This window comes from Mesoplodon mirus (assembly GCF_964341445.2).
Source record: "Mesoplodon mirus genome assembly, chromosome: 6".
NCBI lineage: Eukaryota > Metazoa > Chordata > Mammalia > Artiodactyla > Ziphiidae > Mesoplodon > Mesoplodon mirus.
This window is the reverse complement of record NC_138982.1, coordinates 30820287-30841099: the sequence shown is the minus strand read 5'-3', so window position 1 is coordinate 30841099 and position 20813 is coordinate 30820287. Positions and strand designations below refer to the sequence as shown.

Here is a 20813-nt window from a genome sequence, read left to right as displayed (position 1 = left end):
TTAATTTATGATTAAAGAGGAGTGAGGAAAGGGCACCATTCAATAATGGTGCTAGAATAATTAATATCCACATACCAAAAAGGTGATTAGACCCATGTCTCACATCCAATCTAAAAATCAATTCCAGGTGGATTACTAATACAGGAGATAAGAACCTCAGGATAAGGAAAGACTTAAGACACAAAGAGCACATAAAAAGATTTGTAAATATCCTACATTAGTAAGAAAAAAGTCTGCAGTTTTTTTGTTTTTGGGGGTTTTTTTTGGCTATGTCGGGTCTTAGTTGTGGCACACGGGATCTTCGTTGAGGCATGTGGGATCTTTCGTTGCGGCGCATGGGCTTCTCTGTAGTTGTGGCGTGCAGGTTTTCTCTTCTCTAGTTGTGGCACGCAGGCTCCAGGGCACATGGGCTCTGTGGTTTGCAGCACGCAGGCTCTCTAGTTGAGGCGCACGAGCTCAGTAGTTGTGGCATGTGGCCTTAGTTGCCCCGCAGCATGTGGGATCTTAGTTCCCCGTGTCCCCTGCATTGTAAGGAGGATTCTTTACCATTGGACCACGAGGGAAGTCCCAAGTCTGCAGTTTTTAAAAAATAAAAATAAACAAAAACTTGAATAGGCATGTCATAAGAGAAATAATCCAAATGGCCAATAAATTGTGTAAGAGCCAAAAATTAGAAAAGCCAGTGTTCATCAGTGGCATTTAAGATTATAAAACAGTCATACAGTAATAGAGTCCGCCATAACAATGAAAATAAATTACAGCTCCCCACAGCATGGGTAAGTCTTGGGAGCAAGGCTGAGCGACAGAAGCCACATAACAGGATATGTGACTGTTTACTTGTTCTTGACTTCCACTTGTATGAAGTCAAGAACAGGTAAAACTAAACTATTGCTGAAGGATGCACACTTAGGTAGTCAGACTATAGACAAAGCAGGAAAGTGATCACCAGGCAAGTTAGCTCTGGGGGACAGAGGCGGTGATCAGAAGGGAGCACACAGGGACTTTGGCGGTGCTGAGAGGGTTTTGTTGACTGAGGTGGGGGTAACCCAGGTGTTTGTTCACTTTATGAATTATTTGTTAAGCTGTATATTTGTTTTATGTGCACTGTTATATTTCACAATTTTAAAAGGTTTAAAAAATACAGAGAATACAAATGAAAATAGTACTAGCTTCTAAATAAAACTAGGCTTAATTTTGCCTTCCTGTAATTACAGACTATTTCGAAAGAAGCTAATAATCCTTTAGATAAGACTAAGCTATTTTTCCACATCATTTTAAAAGCCTTTACCAGTTTGATAAGTGAAATAAGGTACCTAATTGCCCTTTTGTATTTCATTACCATGTAGCTTGAATATGGAAAAATGTTTATTGACGATGTGTATTTTTTCCTTTATTCATATATTTATTCATGTCTTTTGACCATTTTTCTGTTGGACTCGTCACATTTTTCTTAATTGTAAGCGTGAATAAGGGTACGTATGTAAAGGTATTAACTCCTTCACATATTTGCAGGTATTTTTCCCAGATTAGTTTTTTTTCTCACATAGAAAAAAAATTTTCTTTATAATCAGATCTGTTTCTTTTGGTTTATTTTGCTGTGGGCAGGAACTGTCACCCTAATATCAAATAAATTTTTACTGTATTTTCTTCTAGTTCTTTTATGGTTTTATTTTTCACATTATTTTTTTTAAGTCCATATGGAATGTATTTTATATTTGGTGTGAAATACAGTTTAACAATTTGTTTTCTAAGCTTTTGTCACCTTATCACCACCTACATAAGTAATCCTTTCCCTACTGATTTGGAATGCCATGTGTACCATATGCTAATTATTTCTGTAAATTTAGATCTTATTTCAGGGTCCTCTCCTGTTCTACATTTTCTGCCTAATACACTATTTTATCATTTAAATTTAACATTCTCTGAGAGCCTGTGGTAAAAATAGTCTCTTCTAAAGTAAGTTTAATAGAATATTAATCTTTATGGCATCAATTTAAAAACATAAATGGTGTTTTCTGTAATTAAGAGTAAAAATAGTATGCGTCTCAGAGTGTTGTTTCCTCCTACTGAAGCTTTAGAAGCATGTACTTGATTTAATGGTCCATCTGCACTTTAGGTATAGTTATTTTGGGTATGTGTTTGAGACGACTTAATAACAGCAATAATTTGTTCTTTTTTACTGCTAGGCAATATAGTGTTGGATTTGAAGTTGTAACAGTTTCTGTGGTGGGAGACCCTGGTCCCCATGGCTTTCAGAGGAAATCTAGTGGTGACTACAGGTAATGTTGGCATTTTGATTGCTATCTAATTTACACTTTACTTTCTGTGGCATCATCACCTGAAAACCTTGTTCTCATTTTCCCTGATTATAGGTGTGGGTTTTGCTACCTGGAACTAGAAAATATACCTGCTGGGATCTACAATATCATTCCCAGTACTTTTTTGCCTAAACAAGAAGGACCGTTTTTCTTGGACTTCAATAGTATTATCCCCATCAAGACAACACAACTGCAGTGACAGAGAAACCTCAGCAACAGCTGGATCTTATACTCACCAAACATCATCTCTTCAAGTGAGGACACAGATCTCCAGGACACTGAACACAATCATCAGAGCAGAATTAAATCTCTAAAAACGTTCCTGTGGAGTCTGGTGCTGAAGTCAGGGTGTGTGGTGAGAATTGTATGTAGTCAGAATTACCCTATGTCACTTGGAAGTACCATTTACATGGTTTTGTGTATATATGGAGTGGGCTTGCATTTAGGGGCCACATTGTACAAAAAAGTGTAGATGCTTAAAGATTAGGCTCAGTCAAGCACTGAGATAGATGCCCTTGCTAAGAGGGAACCGAGACCAGACGAGGAAAATGAGGGGTGTAGACTCACTCACTGAGTGGAACAGTAGGCTGGGATAATACTCTGAAGTATTTATGTTATGTTGTCTTCTTGGCAGAGCATGTTGTTAAGGTAGACCTGCTTGTGTCCTGAGTCTCCTGTACATCCTGGGCACCTAATTATCAAATGAATCATGTTACCATGAGATTTTTAATTCTGCCTTATTTATGGCTTTAAATGTTTACTGTTGCCCATAGGTTATGAAAGGATAAAGTTTTAATACTAATTAACTTAGCATGAAGATGCTCATGCTTAAGAATGAAGGTTGTTGAAGTTAGATACCTGTCTCCCATTGACTCATGTAAAGAGAACTGAGGTATATTCATCAGTGTAGTTTTTATCAGGTTGATGAAAGTAGTCTGAGACATTGAAGACATTACAATTTAGTTTGTATAGTCTTTTTAAAATTGCTCTGTAGTTCAGTGTTCTTATGGTAACATCACTCTAAAGAAAACACAATTGAGGATTTAATATATGGTAATTGGGTTGCGTTTGAAAAAATTGCCAAGATACTGTTACGTATAAATTCCCAGTTGTTTACATAAAAATTCATCAGAGTAGAATGATGCTTAAGACTTTAAAGATCTAAAAATTAACACAGTGGGATTTTTCATCATCTCTAATTTTTAAAACTTCTTTTGTATTTCTATTATCTTTAATTGAAATAAAATGTCTGTTTATACTTATGGAAACTGCATAGTTTAACCTAGAGAAATTATTAGAGGACTTCATGTGGTATGTTCCATCTAAAACAGAACTCATTACTTGCAGGAAAATTCACACTTTTATTAAAAAAAGTCTGTTCTTTTACATTCAGGATAGTGGTAGATTGTACTAGTGATTGATAGTGAGATTTCACTTTGATAAAAATAGTGCTTTCACTTTTAGCATATTTTAGGTGGATTACTTTTCTATTATTACTTTTTAAAGAAAAATCTAAAGCATAAGAGGTATATTTATTATAAACATGATTTGAACCTTTTGTGTTAAAGATCTTATACGGGACGCAAACTAAGACCTAATCCCTGCCCTCAAAATCCAATGGAGGAGACCTATATAAACAATTTACTATATTGTAATGTTGAATTCTGTAACAGAGCTCTAAATAGAACTCACGATGTACAAGTAAAGATTAATTTTGGTTGGACCAATATAGAAAGAGAATAGAAACAACTGGGGAGCTTTTCGAAGTCCAGTGCCCAGGTATACCTGAATCACTAATCAACCTCTGGGGCTGAGACCTAGGAGATGCCCAGGTGCCACAGACAGGAGAACCAGGCCTCCAGCATAAGCACCTCATCTTTATTTATTTTCCTGCCACTGCGTCTCCGTACTGCTCGGCTTTAGTAGCAGCAGAAGTGGAATTCTAATTCAAACCTGGTAATCAGGGCTTAAATTGTTAGGATCCAGGACCTTAACTGAAAATAAGAACAGATGACCACTGCATTCCATGCTCTTCCTTATGGCAAGAGGATTGTCTGGAAGATTTAGGCAACATCAGGATTTCTTATTTGAAGTCACAGAAAGACATTTTCTTAAGCCATTTTTATTACACTCAAGGTATTAAGACAAGTACAAAATAACCTTGTAATTAGGATACTGTATCAGTCATTAAAAAAGGAGAAAACAGGACAGTATGAAGGGATTTACACGAATGACAAATATATAAGCTTGACAGACTTAATGAGCAACTTGAATGGGGTTGCTTTTTTTCTTTTAGAAACGCTAAGTTTTCTTAACAAAAAAGGACAAATAAACTACAATGCTCTAAATATGTGTAACCATGAAAACAAGAAAAGCAGTAATAGAACACTTACACTTAGCATAACAGACACCATTGCTTCTATTTAACAGCCTTTGCCAACATGTGCCTCCTCCCTTTCCTAGCTGTAAGGAACAATTTCCTCTAAGAAATACTAGTGCAGCATAACCCTTAAATAATTTTTTATTTTTAAAGTTACAGCCTACAGAGAAATTAACACCTTGTCAATCTAGAACAACACTGGCAACCATTCCCCATGCACTTCTCTTAGAATAAGTCCCCTGGGCCGGTAGGATGAGGTTTACGCTATAGAAGCTTTTCTTCCACAGCCATGAACCCCCTTCTGTGACAGGCCCCTGCTGCCCTCGTCCCCCTCCCCATCCCCACACCAGCATTCACCTTTCCCACCCCCAAAAGTGCAGCTCTTGGTGACCTTTTACAGAAGATGATTTTAATGGGTGTCCCAGCAAATTCACTTTTTAAAAAGCCCCCTCTGAAAACCAGAGATGATGAAAATGAATTGTGTCCTTGGATTTTTCTTTTTTAAGCCTTCATTGGGCCGAAAAGGTGTCGTTCTGAATATTTGAGTTTTGTCTTGTGTACTTGTTTTCCTTTAGATCCCCTGGGATATAAAGGAGAGAACAAGGCCATTTTCCCAATCGAGCCAGCCATTGAGCCCGCTGGGGCTCAGCTCCCCGGCCCCTTTCCCGGCTCGGGGATTTTTCCCGGGAACCGGTTACTGCTTCCACAGCACTGACGGGACATTCCACAAAGGCCGTGGGCCTCGTCACAGCCCACCTGCAACGACTCTGTGCTGAAAAACACCAGCCTGAGAGCTCTTACCCAGAAGAGCTCTTACCCACTGAAACGTCATTAGTGCAGTTTAGAGGCAATGCTTGGGATTTGGCATATATTAAATGATTATTGGCACAATTGTTCTCCATACAGTTTCATGTCTAAATAGTGATATGCGCTTGGGCCAGAGCCCAAGCAGATCAGCCAACCTGCACCACGTTTATGTCCACGATGACCCTGTCCCTGCCCTTCGAACCCTGCAGGGACAGCTGCCGCATCCTGTCCTCCAAGGCGTGGCCCTCGGGGGATGTGCTGCTCGCGCTCTCACCACTGTCACCGCTGCTGCTGCTGAGCCCCTGATGGTTGCTGGCTCTGTCACTTGCTTTATTCTCTGCCCCTTCCGCCCTGTCTCCTGTAGAAACGCAAAGATCACGGGGTGAGTACCGACAATTCCAAGGGTCCCCTGGGCCCCAGCCAGTCAGCCGGCTCAACCTCCAGACTCCCAGTGTTGGCCCCACTGTGCGCATCACACAAGGACTTCCATCACAGGACTGCCTACTGCTTTTGTTGCGCGGGAAACCGTATATGTCCTTCATCTTTGCAGATGAAATCTGTCACACTCATGTAACAGCTGGGAAACAGAAACCTCTCTAGCAGGTGCTTGTCAAGAGGACTGTTGTGATGGGAGATACAGAAGGAAGCAGGTTGGGAGTGGAGCTGGGTGCCATCTCAGGCCGCCACACCACAGCATGTACACCAAGGCCCTGAGCACGGCCTCCGGGGCGGGCTCCCCCGGGCAGGGGGTTCAACTCACCTCGCTCCACCTCGCACTCAGGTGAGGAGGCCCCGCTGCACTCACTGCGGGGGCCCAGCACCGGGAACATCATCCCGAATTCTGACAGGGACATGGGGCTGGGCAGGTCCAGGCTGCCGGGCCTCACGGCTGCGGGGAACTGCTCGGGCATCTCCGACGGGCTCGTGGGTCCCGAGCTGAAGCTGGACACGGACTGGGTCTCCGAATCGTCTTCAGACACAAAGGTGCTGCAGTTGTCATCTTCGAAGGCCTCGGAGGCCACTAGGAGGAGAGAGAACAGCCATCACCCAGGCCTGACAGACAGCCACCTAGTTCCTTACACGTCTCCAGACGCGTCTGCTGCAGGCAGGAGCTAGACGGGGCTTGGCAGCTGCAGGGTCCAGCCACCTGATCCCAGGATCAGGGCACTGGAGAAAAGTGACGTGGCCGTCCTGAGCTCACGTGACCAGACTCCAGAGCACCTTGCAGGGAAGCTGCTGGACCCCATGGATAGTCAGTGTCCTTACCATCACTTTCCAGCCCCTGCCCTAGAAGTCAGCGTCACCAGACACTGCCTGAAGGTGGAAGGTGAATTCAGCCACAGATCGGGAGTTTTATCCACCCCAGTCCCCCAAACAGATTCCCCCGTGCACTGGAAGAGGGCTGGTCTGCGTTAACGCACCCTGAACCAAGCCAGCCAGGCTTCAGGGCTGCCTCCTTCCACGGCATGGGCAGCAGAAGCTGCTGGACGAGACAGCCCTGCGTGGAGTGTCTGCTGGGACCATCTTCTGAGTAACTTGTGATCTCATAAAAGACGTGCTCGGAGCCCAGCTAGATCACTACTGGCCCCAGAAGAACACAATTCCCTTAACAGCGCTCTGTAGCTTGTGCCTCGTTTGTTTTGTGGACCATTATGACCAAGGCCCAGAGACACGTCATTCTCACGGTTTGAAAGCCGCCTCAGCTTTGAACTATTTCCCCCTCAGCCCACATGTGATCCCACTCCCCTTTCCTCCTCCCTCTGCTTTACAAACAGCCTGTAGCATCCCATAGATGATCATCCACGAGAAGTACTGTAATGCTGAGCACAGAAAATGGACTCAGCTCTGAGTTCAAATCCCATCTCCACTACTTGCTGTGTAGCCTTGGTCAAGGTACTTAACCTCTCTGAGCTTCTTGTTCCTCTCCACACAGGGTTTATGAGATGATGTATACTCAAGTACTCACATCACTGTTGCTCAGATTAGTTTCCTCTTCTTTTACCTGGGGCCTGGCACTTGAACGTTTATTGCCTGAATTAAGGAACACCCAAGGGAGGAGTGTGGGGAAGGGCCAACAGCCATCATTCCACAGAAAAGACAAAGAAGGATGTGCGCAGAGACAGTGCTGGGGGTGGTTTCTGGACTGACATAGAGGGAGCCACCACAACCCTCTGTATCCATTTCCCAGGGGTGGTCCTTGGAAAACAGGTCCCCAAGGACGGACACATGTGCGGTGACCACTGGAGGCCGGTGCCCCTTCATTTAATCCTGACGACCGCTCTCCGTAGTGGACAACAGGGACCTTCATGTGCCCCCAGCTTTACAGGGGAAGAAACAAGAAGTTACACCCTGGCCCATGTCACGTACTAGTCAGAGTGGGAAGGTCAGGACTTGAATCAAACCTGATTCCAAGTCCCTATTCCAGACGACTCTTCTTCCCTGCGGGACTTCTCAGAGACTTCAGTGCCCTGATTCTTTGGAATCTCAGGGGTGAAAGTGTAACATTTCCCAAACTTATCTAACCACAGAATCCTGACTCTTGAGGATGCTCAGTAGCATCCTGGTGAACACAGTGTCCCACCAACGGGGGAGGCCCCAGGAAGCAGGGCGCACTAGCTGCACACGTGCCCCTGACTCACCAGAAACAGCGTCAGGCTCGGGCTTGCGCCCCGACAGGTCCTCAGCAGCCAGGCTGCCCCCCTCGGCCCCGACACCGCACCCACGGGGCCCCATGGCGCTGGAGCGCCGCCGCTCGTGGATCTCATCCGAAATTGTCTCCAGGTTCCTCAGGGCCGTCTTGTACTCGCCTTTCGCAAGGGCCAGCTTGGCCTGCAGTTCGTCCACCGTCTTCTTCAGCTGCTGCTCAGAAGAACGGGAGGCTCTGTGAGTGAGGCCACCCCCGCCGGCCTGGCAACACTCTTGAGTGACGGGTTCAAACATTTGCGCCCATCACTCTACTCTCAAGACACGACTGGAGCCCTGATCCCCTTCCACAGCTCTCCACGCACCAGATGTGAGAGTAGCCACCACCCCCCAACTCCCAGCCAGGTGACAGCTTAGTCTCTATACCCAGGAGCAACCCCTGGGAATAAGCCCATCAGGGAAGCAGCAGGGGGAGTGAAGGTCCCACAGAAGTCCCACACTCCAGCCATCTGATCCGGGAGCTGTGGTCCTCACACTTGAGGTGCATCAGGACCCCCTGGAGGGTGTGTTAAAAGCCAGATGGCTGGTCCCCACCTGCAGAGTCTCTGTTCAGTCGGTCTGGGGCGGGCCTGGGAATCTGCACTGCCAGCAAGCTCCCGGGCCCTACTGAGAACCACTAACCGAGTACAACATGGAAAGTGACTGAAGCAGATTCAGAGGGTGTCAGAGAGCACTAAGGAGGCAGCAAGACCACTCTGAAGGCTGAAGACTTGGTCAAGAACGTGTCCCCCTCACTGGCAGCCATGGGGCCATTTGAAAGCCCACTACAGAAAGGGGGGCTTTGAGGGCAGAAAACTCCGATCTGCTTCAAAGCCAAAGGCCACACGTACCTCAAGCTGCATGTAGTACTTCGCCTTGAGTTCAAAGTAAGGCCTGTAGAAGGAAGGAAGGAAACACATAAGAGCACGATAGCAGTGCCCCCCCAAAACTCCATGGGGTGTCCAGGGGGCAGTGGCTGCAGCTGGCCAGGCCACCCTCCAACATTTACTCAGCTCTGGTGAGCCATGAGGTAAGGGGGTGCTCCCAGCTCCCGGGCCTGACGGATACAGATGCTCCCCCAGGGCCGAGCTGCCAGAAGGCCTATCTCAAGACACGGGAAACCCACACACATGCACACGTATCCCAGGGCCCCAAACCATGGCTCACTGTCCTCTCTGGGGGGCTGTTCAAGGCCACATAGGGTGTGCCCAGCAGCTAAGGTGGCCCAACCTCCTCTCCTAGGGATGCCTAGAGGATGAGGCTGAGAAGAAGCTGCATCAACACACACCAGCTCTGCCGAGCTCACCCGGAGAAGGGAGAGGCACCACCGTCCCCCACTGAGCACAGCGGGGCCGCCACAAGGACAGGGGCTCAGGCCGGCCTCTTGGACTCTGTGCAGGACTAGGGGGACTGGACAGCGTGCAGACCCAGCCAGGTCACGGGCAAGAGAGAGGACAAGAAAGGCCAACATTCTACGGGTCGTGGGTTCTGGGTCAGCGGGAAGACGCTGGCTCTTTCAGGAACTCGGGTGTCTGAGCATGAGGAGTTGACAATACTTTATTCTTGAGCCCTTCAGCCTCCATGAGCTCGGGGTCTGTCTCTGGCTGTGGGGTCTAGGCCATTCCAGGTCCTGTCTCTTTGCTTGGAGGCCCAGCAACTGTGAGTAAAGCTGGGACTAGTCCCCAGGATCACTGTCCTATGACAACATACAGGAGTGATAGTGAGAAAAGTGGAAGAAAACCTCCGTTGAAACCAGTCTTCCCAACACTGTAAATCAACTATACTTGTTTTTGTTTGTTTGTTTGTTTGTTTGTGGTACACGGGCCTCCCACTATTGTGGCCTCTCCCGTTGAGGAGCACAGACTCCAGACGCACAGGCTCAGCGGCCATGGCTCACGGGCCCAGCCGCTCCACGGCACGTGGGATCCTCCCGGACCGGGGCACGAACCCGTGTCCCCTGCATCGGCAGGCGGACCCTCAACCACTGCGCCACCAGGGAAGCCCAATCAACTATACTTGAATAAAAAATACATACATCAAAAAAAAATAATTCCTTCGGGCCCATCTGTGTGTGTCAGTAATAAGATGAATTGTGCTTTCAGTGCTCTTACGGCCTACCTTTATTACATATAAATATTACGAACATATTTATAGACTAATGAAGACAGAATCTATGTCATTATTTTAACTGCTCTAAACTATTCCAGTGTTTGGAAGTGTCAAGACTTATTTAACCAAAGACTATATTGTTGGACAAATTAACTGTTCCTAGTGTTTGGTGTAATTGCAACAGGGAAGAGCCAATTTTGACTCCATGTTGGATCTGTTTCTTTGACTTTAACCTTTGCTTTTCGTTGCTTTTGTTATTATAATCACACATAATGGCCTGCCTCAGGGGACCCTGCCCCTCTGCCTGAATGTTAAAGTGCCTTTGCTCATCTCACAGGGAGACAATCTGACCCTGCCCACCTGAGAATGGCTGCAGAAAAGAAGAAATTAATACAACCCCTCCCCAATGCTGGCCAAGCCAGGCACAACTAATGGCCTTTTTACTTCACTTCCTCACTTCCTCCCCCTCTCTGTTCTATAAAAGAAACGGGCATCCAGACCCCGGAAAGATGGTTTTGGGGGACACCAGTCCTCCATCTTTTCAGTCTGCCGGCTTTCTGAATAAAGTTGTATTCCTTGCCTCAACACCTCATCTCCTGATTTATTGGCCTGTTGTGTGGTGAGCGGAGTGAGCTTCGACTAGGTAACATTATAAGAAACTTTTGAAATAAATATCCTGTGAAAGAAAGAAAGAAAAGAAAAGAAAAGAGGAAAGAAGGAAAGAGAGAGAGAGGGGGAGGGAGGGAGGGAGGGAAGAAAGAAAAGAAACCAGTCTTGCTCTATTTCATCAGCTCTTGGTCTACAAGGATGTGTATTATGTACATAGTTCACCCCATTGTGCTGACAGGTAATGAGGGACAGGGCCTCATCCATACCATCAGCCACAGAGCCAAGGGCATGCCCTGGTTTCCCAAAGCCCAGCCCCGGCCCACGGGCCAGCTAATGGTTTGCTCTTGAAATTCCTCTTCCTGATCTCCCAGGTCGGAGCAGTCCCACCCCTTGGGGACTACAGAGAACCGGGGGGGGGGGGGCACAGGTAGCCTGGGCAGGGGGCTCTGGTGGGGCGGGCCACAGAAAAGGTTGAGGAGATGAGGAAGAGGAAACAAGCAGCAGCCCAGGCTCACTTGGACTTGTTGATGGCTCGCTTGAGTTTCTTCTCCAGCTGCCGCATGCGGCCCATGGCCGCATTGTACCTGGCCGCCGTCTCCTTGTGCACCAGCTCGCTCCTCGTCTTGGTCTGCTCCGCCTCCATGACCTTCAAATGACAGCAGAGGTCAGCCCGGTCAAACCCAGAATGGTCCCTTGTTGGGGTATTACTTATGTCATTTTAAAAAACTAGGAATTTGGGATTCCCATATACACACTACCATATATAATGTAGATAAACAAGGACCTACTGTAAAGCATAGGGAACTAAACTCAATATCTTGTAATAACCTATAAGGGAAAAGAATATGAAAAGAATATATATGTATATATATAAAACAATCACTGGGCTGTACACCTGAAACTAACACAACATTGTAAATCAACTACAATAAAAATTTTTAAAAATAAATGAAAAAAAATTATTTGAGGAAATTAGTGGGCAGACTAAGATTAAATGAACTTCCAAAGAGAACAGGATGATTTTTCCCTATTCATCTATTCTGGAAAAATCATGTCAGATAAGATGAAATAGATCGGCTGAGGCAATGAGCAGGAAAGAAGAGAAGGAAAAACAAAAAATCAGAGGGGAAAAATAAAACATTCTCTGATTCAGTTGACGTCCACTTCCTCTGAGTAGCCACCACAGGTTCCTCCTGCTCTCAGGCAGGCGGTACCAGCGGGAACTCAGACGTCAGGGACCTGGGAGCCCTACAAAGCCAGGTAGGTATGTGCACATCAGGACGGCAAGGCAAGGCAATGGTGACCTCGGCTGTTTGGCCCCTTCCCAAATATCCTGAGTTAGCTGGTGGACAAGAATCCAGGATCCAGAGGGTCAAACTGAACAGATTTTGGGGTTTACAAAAATTTGTGACCAGTCAGCGTTCTGGTGGCAGATTCTGGTTTTAAAAATGAGTTCAAAACCCAACAATCAAGGGCCCTCCATGGCAGCTCAAAGGCACATTCCTAGAAACAGGGACAGTGCTGATTCTCTCCCCCATCACCTAAAAAGCATCAGAACAAGGCCAGCTGGGAGGAGAGATGATGCAGGAGATAAAAAGCAGTTTAGGCCACATCAGCGGCTCACAACTTCCTTCTCATCTTTTACTTACAACTCACCCAAGTGTTATGGGATGAACTGGAAAGGCAGCAGTGAGGTGGGGCGAGAGGGCCGTGCTTTATTTTACCCAAAGAGCAGCAGGGAGGAGCCCCGAGGGCCCTCTGGCCACTGGTTCACTGTCTCAGGCCCAGCAGGACAGCTGCAGGAGGACACCACCCAGGAGGAAGCCAGCGGTCCATCACCCCCTCCAGGCAACAGCCACGGTCAGCCCAGGGGAGTTTACTTATGCACTTATAATAAGGGGTTTTTTAAGTGTCAGGAAAAATTCTGAAAGACTTTGACATGAGCATAAAACGACTGGGTGTCCTGTCCTGTCTGGGTGTCCTGCCCCCTTCCAGGTTATCTCTGCCTTTCGTTGTCTTGGAGCTCTTTTATGACCCTGTAAGTTGGGGAACACTGACTGTAGCATAAATGATTCTTACCCCTACAAATGAAGATTGTGTCCGGTAGAGATGCATTTGACTATTGATTGCCCTGTAAATATTGACCAATTCTGTATCTTGTAAATTCATTTCAGCATTCCTAAACTTCTGTATGAGTGTGTTTTTGGAATTCTCCTTTGAAAGAGCTGTAACATCTTATTAGTTCCATCCTTAATGAATTAAATAAAATCTTTGACAGGAGAACACTTTATACTTATCAGAGTTCACCCTTTACCTTCTTTAAAATGTATATCTTTTAACAATGTTTTTTTTTTAAACAATGGTTTTAATGCTTGAGATACTTTTAAAAACAGAATTAAAACAAAGTCAGAGAATGGAAATAGGGAAGTGAGACAAGCTGGCATGTGGTGACAGGCTTGCTAAAATGACCTCTCAGTCAAGAGCAAGGGGCTCCGGAGAACCCTTCCCCTTGGCATCTAACACCAAAGATGTCACAGTGACATAAAATGCACTCAAAACCTCCCCAGCTTGGTCACTTAGGGAAATGGTAGTAACTCTTCAGTCTTGTCTTAAATCTTAAGCTTTAAGGATTTACTGGTGTAACCTTTATGAACACGCAGGACCCAAGCACATCAGACAGATGAAGGCAACATATCGTGGTGACCTGTTCCACTGCAAGAGGATTCAGTGCAGGGTTCACCTTTCAGGACCCGTCTGAAAGCATTTTGAATAGACGATCTACAAAAGCTGTGATCTGAGGCTACAATACAGAGCATTCCCTGCAGGAAGCAGGGCTCTCACCGGCTGCACACAGGCCCTTGTTCTTCCCTGGCCCTTCGCCTGCAAAAAGCTTCCTCAAATTAAACACTCGGAAGGCTCCGAGCACTTGGCGACGTTGCCAGCGCAGACTGGGGCAGCAGCGAGGACGCCGTCCCGATTCAGCCCCAGCAGGCCAGCCACCATCCCCCGTCCCGACCCCCGACCCCACGTGCACATAATCCTCTGCTCTCAGAGGAGAGTCCCCACTCCGCTTCCCGCCTCTAGGGAGAAAGTCCCCAAGCAGGTCACCTTGGTTACGTCTCCTAGGTAACCAAGCAGCCCCTGAAACATGGAACCAGCCGTGAACTGTGTGCCCAGGGGTGGGAAAGGAATGGGGGGATAAGGGCGGATGCTGAGAAAGTGGAAGCCACAAATGGAAGCACAACGCAGATGTCCCTGCAGACCTCAAGATGGCCAGACGCACGTGCAACCCAGCCCTGGGGCGCCAGCGCCCAGACCTCCGCGAAGGCTGGGCTGACAGATATTTGGCCTGGACTCTGGGCCCCTGAGCCCCCGCTCAGCACCGCGCTCTTCAGTTTACCACCAGCATATTCAACGCAGAGCTGCGTACTCTGATTAAGCACCTACTGTGTGCACAGAGCACACTGGAGACCAAACCCGGACCTCCAGCCTCACGGGGCAGACGCCCAGCAGCACCACGCTACTCGGGCAGCTGGGATCCAGGCTGTCGGGGCCATCGGGCCCAGGGGGGTGGGTGGGGGCCGGCAGCAGAGGCTGCGCTGTGGGGCTTGGTGTGGGGTGCTGGGGGAAAGGGCGTGGGCGGGGAAGCACTTAGGGCTGGGGGTGCTTAGCAGAGCCACCCGTCCACTCTCCGCGGGCAGCGCTCAGCTTCCCGCCTCCTTCCCCAGAGCTGGCAGGCTCCCGGAGAAATCACTGTCTGGGCACCAACAGCCCTGGGCCCCTCTTCCCCAGGGGGACCATGTCCCGGGGCTGACCCATGGGCTCTGTGCTAACCTCTGGGTGCACTGGCCTCTGCGGATTCTAACGACTAAGAAAGAAGTCAGCATCCCTGGGGTTCCCAAAACCCACAGACACACGCTCCTGCCCCCAGCCCCGGGCCGGCTCCAAACGCCCAAGGACTGACCACCCGCTGCTGCCCAATGAGAGGCTTTGAGGCCCCAGGCGTGAGGCCTGAGTGACCAGAACAGCCGCAGCACCAAGGCCCAGGCAGGCAGCAGGTAGCGGGCCCTGGAGAAAGCATGTGGGGAGGCCACTGCTGGTGCTCGGGACCCTGAGAAGCCACAGGCCTCCCCCTGGGTCAGCAGAATAGACAGAATGGGGCCCAGCAGTGCTGATGGGCCCCCTCCCGGGAGCCGCAGGGCAGCCCAGGCCCTCTGCTCACAGCAACACACAGAAGATGCTCAAACAGATACTTCCTACAGGGACACCAACGGGCACTGCCAGCCAGGCTGGGTCCCCTGCCAGCAGAATGAGCTCAACCGACCAGGAGACGTCCAGCCAGCCCAGTTCCTCTGCCTCACATTCGGCTCTCCCAACCTCGAGGCCATCCACCCTCATGCCCAACAGCCCGGAGCTAAGAGCAGGGTCCTCCGCTCCCGGGAAGGTGGCTTCATGGTCTCCTCAGATCCTCGGCCCATTCAGGCTGATTTCTGATTCCTCCTGCAGCCCTGGGTGCACAGGGCCAAGGAGGTAGTTTCCCAGGGCCTTGGGGGACGGCTGGTACATGCCCACCAGCACAGAAAAGCTGGACATGTGCATCCCAGGGCTCAGACCCATGCCCCCAGGGCTTTCCTCTCCAGGAGCTGCTGGTCCCTGACAGTTCATGCCTCCCCACACCTCCTCCCTAGAAGGGCTGCTCCGCGGCCAAACCGGGTGAAGCTGGAGGGGCCTCAGCTGCCTAAAGCCCAAGTGGGAGCAGCAGGGACGCCACGTCCCCAGGAAGGCCACTCAAGTGCGTCGCGGCTTCCAAAGCCCTGCTGATCCCAGCTCTGAGCGCAGAACTGTTGCTCGGTCCCTGCCCGGGGCACTGCATGTGGCCTAACAAGAGAGACCCCAGGGCTCCAGCGTGGCTCCAAGTGGGGCTGCCTGCTGTCACCCTAAGTCTGAAGGAACAGAAGGGACACACGGATGGCCTCAGGTAAGGAATGTGGGGACCCCAGGGTCCGTCCACTGTGCCTGGGGTGGAGGTCACACAGCCCAAAGCACTGCCACTTCCTCAAGACAGCCTGGACCTTTCTGAGCTCTGCATCTTTCTCTAGACTCTTACGTGGCAGTTTCTTCAGGAGAAGAGGGTGAGATGACGCTCCCTTCTCCTGAAGAAACAGGCTTCCTGGAGGATCCAGAAGTCAGCCAAGGCCGGGGACATATTCTAGACCATTCATTGTCTTTGTCCACCAGCACTCAGGAAGCTGAGCGTGCCAGGCCCGCATGGCCCGGGGAGCATGCTCAATCAGAGAGCGGCTCACAGAAAAGCCACACACGAGCATCTGTACCATCCGTCACATCCCTGGAGCATGCCCCCTCCAGGCTGAATTTCTCAGTGACATGGGGACATGGTCGAGGACAGCTCTGCCAAGGGCTCTGTCTCTTGCTGGTGTCAGTTTCCAACTCTCCTTCCCCATCATCAGGTCAAGGAGCAGCATCTGAGGCCCATAAAACTGGGGAGGAATCTAGGGAAGAGGAACAGCAGCCCCAGGGTGGAAATCCTGGCCTGTGACCCAGAAAATCTGCTCAGCTGCAGGGGTTACAACCCCATGACCAAGAAACCTACAGTGACCTCAGTGAGAGCACACATCAGATGACCCTCCCCGGGACCTCAGGAGCCCCATGCGACATCAGGAGGCCCAGGGCCATTTGGTACAGCCCCACAAGTTGCACACTGCACAACCCCAAGAAGCACCATGCCCAAAGACTGGTGTGAATGGTGCTTCCGGAGTCATGGGATGTGGAGGTCTTGAGGACACCTCTCCCGGACTGCCGCTCACCATCCACTATGGTCCCAGGACTTAAAGAGTAGAAGGAAGAAAAAAAAAAAAGCAGAAACCCATTTTGTTGTTTTTTAAAGAACAGATTAAGTGATTTCTGAATGATTCTGACTAGCTTGATTTGGATCTTGTTTGGGGTCGAAGAAGGGCAGGAAAGAAAGGCAGGCCTTCAGCTAATCTCTCGGAAGGAGCTACTCTAATTTTTTTTTTTTCCTGTCCTTTTCACTCTGTCAGGCTGTGGCTTGTAAATTTCCAAGATTTCCCTTTGGCGTTTCCCCAGTGGACCCTGAAAGCTGTGTTTGGCTCTCCCAGCATCGTGTACACTAGGTGGCAGGAGGCCCCAGGCCACACAAGCCCGGCCGGGAGCCCGGGGTTCAGGGGAGGTGCTACAGAGTCGACCCGCATTTGACACTAAGTCCAAGCCATTTGGGTATCAGGCATTCCATTTAAGGAAGCACACGGCCATCTTTAATTATCAGGTCCCCCAGGACTTGAGCCACCGTGGCCGGTGACATTGAAAAGGTTCTCTTCCAGCCCCGCAGGCGGCCTCTCAGGGAGTCCAGACTAGCTCCCACCCGCTACATCACCCTTCATCCAAGGCCTCACCCACCTCCCCACAGCAAACCAGCTGGAGGAGGGGAAGAAAGAGGTGACAAGTCCAGCTATACCCACCACTTCTGATTCTCAGCAATGTGGCCAGAGGGCAGATCGTGGGAGCTGGTAAAGGGCCAAACAATGATGGCACCAAACCTAAGAGTCAAAGCCCACTTCCTGTGCATACACTGGTCCCCAGACCCCAGCCCAGCCCGAAGGCCAGCCTGTGCACCCCCTGTATTCTGGCCTCATCTGCCATGGCCCCCGCTTCTCACCAACTGGCACCCACCCCTGAGTCCAGGCTCAGCAAGTAATCAAGGTCCTCCACCCCGGGCTCCAAACCCAGCCAGTCCCCTGGGACTCAGAGGCAGGGGACTCTGGAGAACGATCGGGTCCCTCGGGGAAGCCCCATCCACAGTTGGGACCGTCAAGGGTGATCTGACCCAGACGAACCTCAAACGACAGGGAAGGGGCAGGTACGCCTGTCACCGGGTGACTGTCATCGCGGACTACGGCTCAGTCCCAGGCCCGCTGAGACCCCATGGAGATGACCACCTGTGACGCTCAATATGCCTGGGGGTCTGTTTCCTCTGCTTGGGGAAACCAGCGGGGAGTCTGGGTCTGATGGGCACCTGCACCCCGAGGCCGCACTGGAACCCAAGGCGGACGCAAGCCCAGCCCCTCTCCCCACCCCACGCCCACAAGCAGACGCATGCCCCGCCCCCCCGGCCCCTGCCCACAGGCAGGCGCAAAGCAGAGGCGCGCACCCCGGCGCAAGCCCAGCCCGGCCCTGGTCCCACGGACGCACTCCGCTGAGACTCATACCCTCTGGGTGGCGTGGTTCAGCATCTCCTGCCAGGCCGAGTCGAACTGCCGCTTGTCATCCTCCAGCAGCCGCTGCTCGGCCAGGGAGATGGTCTCCTTGGCGGCGCGGAGCACCTCTGTGGCCCTCTGGAAGTCCTGCGTGGCTCTCTGAGCTTCCAGCTGCGCCTGCGCGAGAGAGAAACCTCATGAGGCCTCGGACACAGCAGGGGCTCCCGCTGGCTCATCACACCCTCCAGAAGGTGGGCGTCCCGAGGGCCTGGACAAGTCCTGTCCTTCTCTTCCTGGGCAGCCTGGAACAGGCCGGGCACCCGCAGGTCTGTGTGGACGCTGGATGGGGGAGTGGAGGGTCTTCACAGCCGGGACCCAACATACCAGATAAACACGCAGGCTCTGGGTCAGAGTTAGAGGCAGCGAACTGGCCCATCCGTGGTGGGTACAGTGTCGACCGTGGCCCTTCACAGAGATGATCTCATTTGCTAATGCGGCCAAGGGTATCAGTGTCCCCAGCAGCACCCCTGTCCAGACACATGGTTCAGCTCACAGCACGTGAGAATCAGAAAAGCCCTGGAGATTATTGTCCAACAGCGTCATTCTGAGTGGGAACAGTGGCTTCGACAGGCCAGGGCCGTCCCTGAGCTCACGCAGCTGTGACCAGACTCCAGCCGCTCCGAGGCCCAGCCTCCCCGTGCGGTGACCCTGCGGAACAGGCCCCCACTCAAACCACACGTGCCGACACCTGCGATGGGTTGGGGGAAGGCCCTGATCATCACGATGCTGTCCCTGCTTTCAGGGAACTTCAAGTGGGAGAATCAACAGAAGCTGCAGCAGAGCCCCGTTAGCCTGGACTATCGGGAACATGAAACGTCACTGATCCAAACTGAGTGTAAAACACCCCACATTTTAAAGTCTTAGAACAAAAAGAGGACTGCGATCTCCTTAATAACGAACATGTTGATTACATGATGAATGACAGTATTTTGTACCTAAGGGGTTAAAATGTATTATTTAAAACTAATTCCACCTGCTATTTTTAAATTTTTTACTGGGACTAGAAAATTATAAGTCACATAGTTGACTCGCATTCTGTTGTTTTCATGCAGTAGAAACGCGTCCCCCAGGAGTAGGCCATGAGGTTGCACCAGAAATTTGCAGCAAATCCTTGTCACTGCTCTCAGCAGGCCCACCTTGAACTCCCCGCCAGGGTTCAGGCAAGCCGCTGCCAGATGCTGGCCCGCTGCAGCCTCCCACGCACCCCTGGCTAACCGGATCCCTCAGTCAGTTACATAAACTGGGGGACACCCCCGAGGCAGTCCCTGGGACCCAGGAGGTGGGGGGAACATCTGGGCCCACACCCATTCCCAGAGTGAGTCTCACATGATTGAGAGGAAGTCTTCGGATACCACAGGCCAAGGACACTTTTCAAAGACAGTCGAGAGGAACAAAATCAGACTTGGAGCCCATCAGCCCCCAGGGTGAGGGACAGCTGTGTGACCCCTTGGTGCCCCCTCCATCTTTGTGATCGTGTAACTGCGGGTCACACCCGACCTGACCCTCAGGCGACAACAACCTGGTCAGGGAGCCGAACTGGGGAGGGAGTGGACATTCAGAAGTAACAGAGTGAGGGAACATGAAGGAGAAACTTCTTCCCATGGAGGGAATCCAGGACGGCTTCTTAAATGAGGATGATCCCAAACTGAGGGCTGGAGATGGGGATGGTCTGAAAATGCGGGTTGGTGGGGGGCCTGGAGGAAGCAGAGTTATGAAACAGTGTCTGTAGGAGGCTTGACAAAAGCTCCCATCAAGGTTTCAAAACGGAGTCAAGGGCTTCCCTGGTGGCGCAGTGGTTGAGAGTCTGCCTGCCGATGCAGGGGACACGGGTTCGTGCCCCGGTCCGGGAAGATCCCACATGCCACAGAGCGGCAGAGCCCGTGAGCCATGGCCGCTGAGCCCGCGCGTCCGGAGCCTGTGCTCCGCAACGGGAGAGGCCACAACAGTGAGAGGCCCGTGTACCACAAAAAAAAAAAAAAAAAAAGGGAGTCAAGAACAGAGGCTGTGAATGAATGCCAGGCTAAAGCTTCAACCAGGGGACCTGCCTGCTGCAGACCCACTGTGTGGCCCTGGGACCACACAGTGTGCCTCAGGGACACAGTGGGGACCAGGGGCCGCCCTCTAGGACAAACCACTGAGAAGACAGCACCACCTGCTGTCAGCAGCACACTCACTGCTCCAGAGCCCGAGCTCCAGGTCCACCATGCTTCTCCAGTGTGAGGACAGCCCTCGGGGGCCCTCCACCTGCCCAGACGTGCTGGAGGGCACCTGGCACTGAGAAGCCGCCCCGTGCTGAACCACAGACCACCTACAGGCTTCAAACCAGGACCATCAGACCATATTAACCCCACAGGATTCTAACATTTTCTAAGAAGGGATCTGTATTTAAGGAAAGTTTAGTATTTCAATTCAGCCACGTCTCCCTGCATGAGTAATGAAGCTTTTCTTTCTTCAAACAAGCCAAAAACAGATGCCCTCATGGGAAACTTCTGAAATGTGGCTGCCGTGACCCAGGCCCAGCCCCTACTGACCCGCTGCTATGCATCTGCTGTGTTCCAAATAAGGGAACCAGACCCCTACAAAGAGGAGGAAGAGGATGCCCATCTGAAGCGGCCC

At 50.4% G+C, this 20813-nt stretch overlaps 2 protein-coding genes across 4 annotated transcripts in view; one reads left to right on the top strand and one right to left on the bottom strand.

Moving 5' to 3' along the window:
* CAPN7 (calpain 7) overlaps window positions 1-4289 on the top strand; it is a 39351-nt gene extending 35062 nt beyond the window's left edge. For all 3 annotated transcript variants that reach the window (XM_082625695.1, XM_082625693.1, XM_082625694.1), the window contains 2 exons: window positions 2187-2279; window positions 2373-4289. In XM_082625695.1, coding sequence (XP_082481821.1) covers window positions 2187-2279; window positions 2373-2517 — 238 coding nt within the window. In that variant the 3' untranslated portion in view covers window positions 2518-4289. The remainder of the gene's footprint in view (window positions 1-2186; window positions 2280-2372) is intronic.
* A 135-nt stretch (window positions 4290-4424) lies between these two features.
* Window positions 4425-20813, bottom strand: part of SH3BP5 (SH3 domain binding protein 5) — an 80483-nt gene continuing 64094 nt past the window's right edge. The window contains exons 4-9 of the mRNA XM_082625696.1: window positions 18150-18314; window positions 11421-11551; window positions 9039-9081; window positions 8145-8364; window positions 6266-6526; window positions 4425-5863 (exon numbers count right to left, since the gene is read on the bottom strand). Coding sequence (XP_082481822.1) covers window positions 5652-5863; window positions 6266-6526; window positions 8145-8364; window positions 9039-9081; window positions 11421-11551; window positions 18150-18314 — 1032 coding nt within the window. The 3' untranslated portion in view covers window positions 4425-5651. The remainder of the gene's footprint in view (window positions 5864-6265; window positions 6527-8144; window positions 8365-9038; window positions 9082-11420; window positions 11552-18149; window positions 18315-20813) is intronic.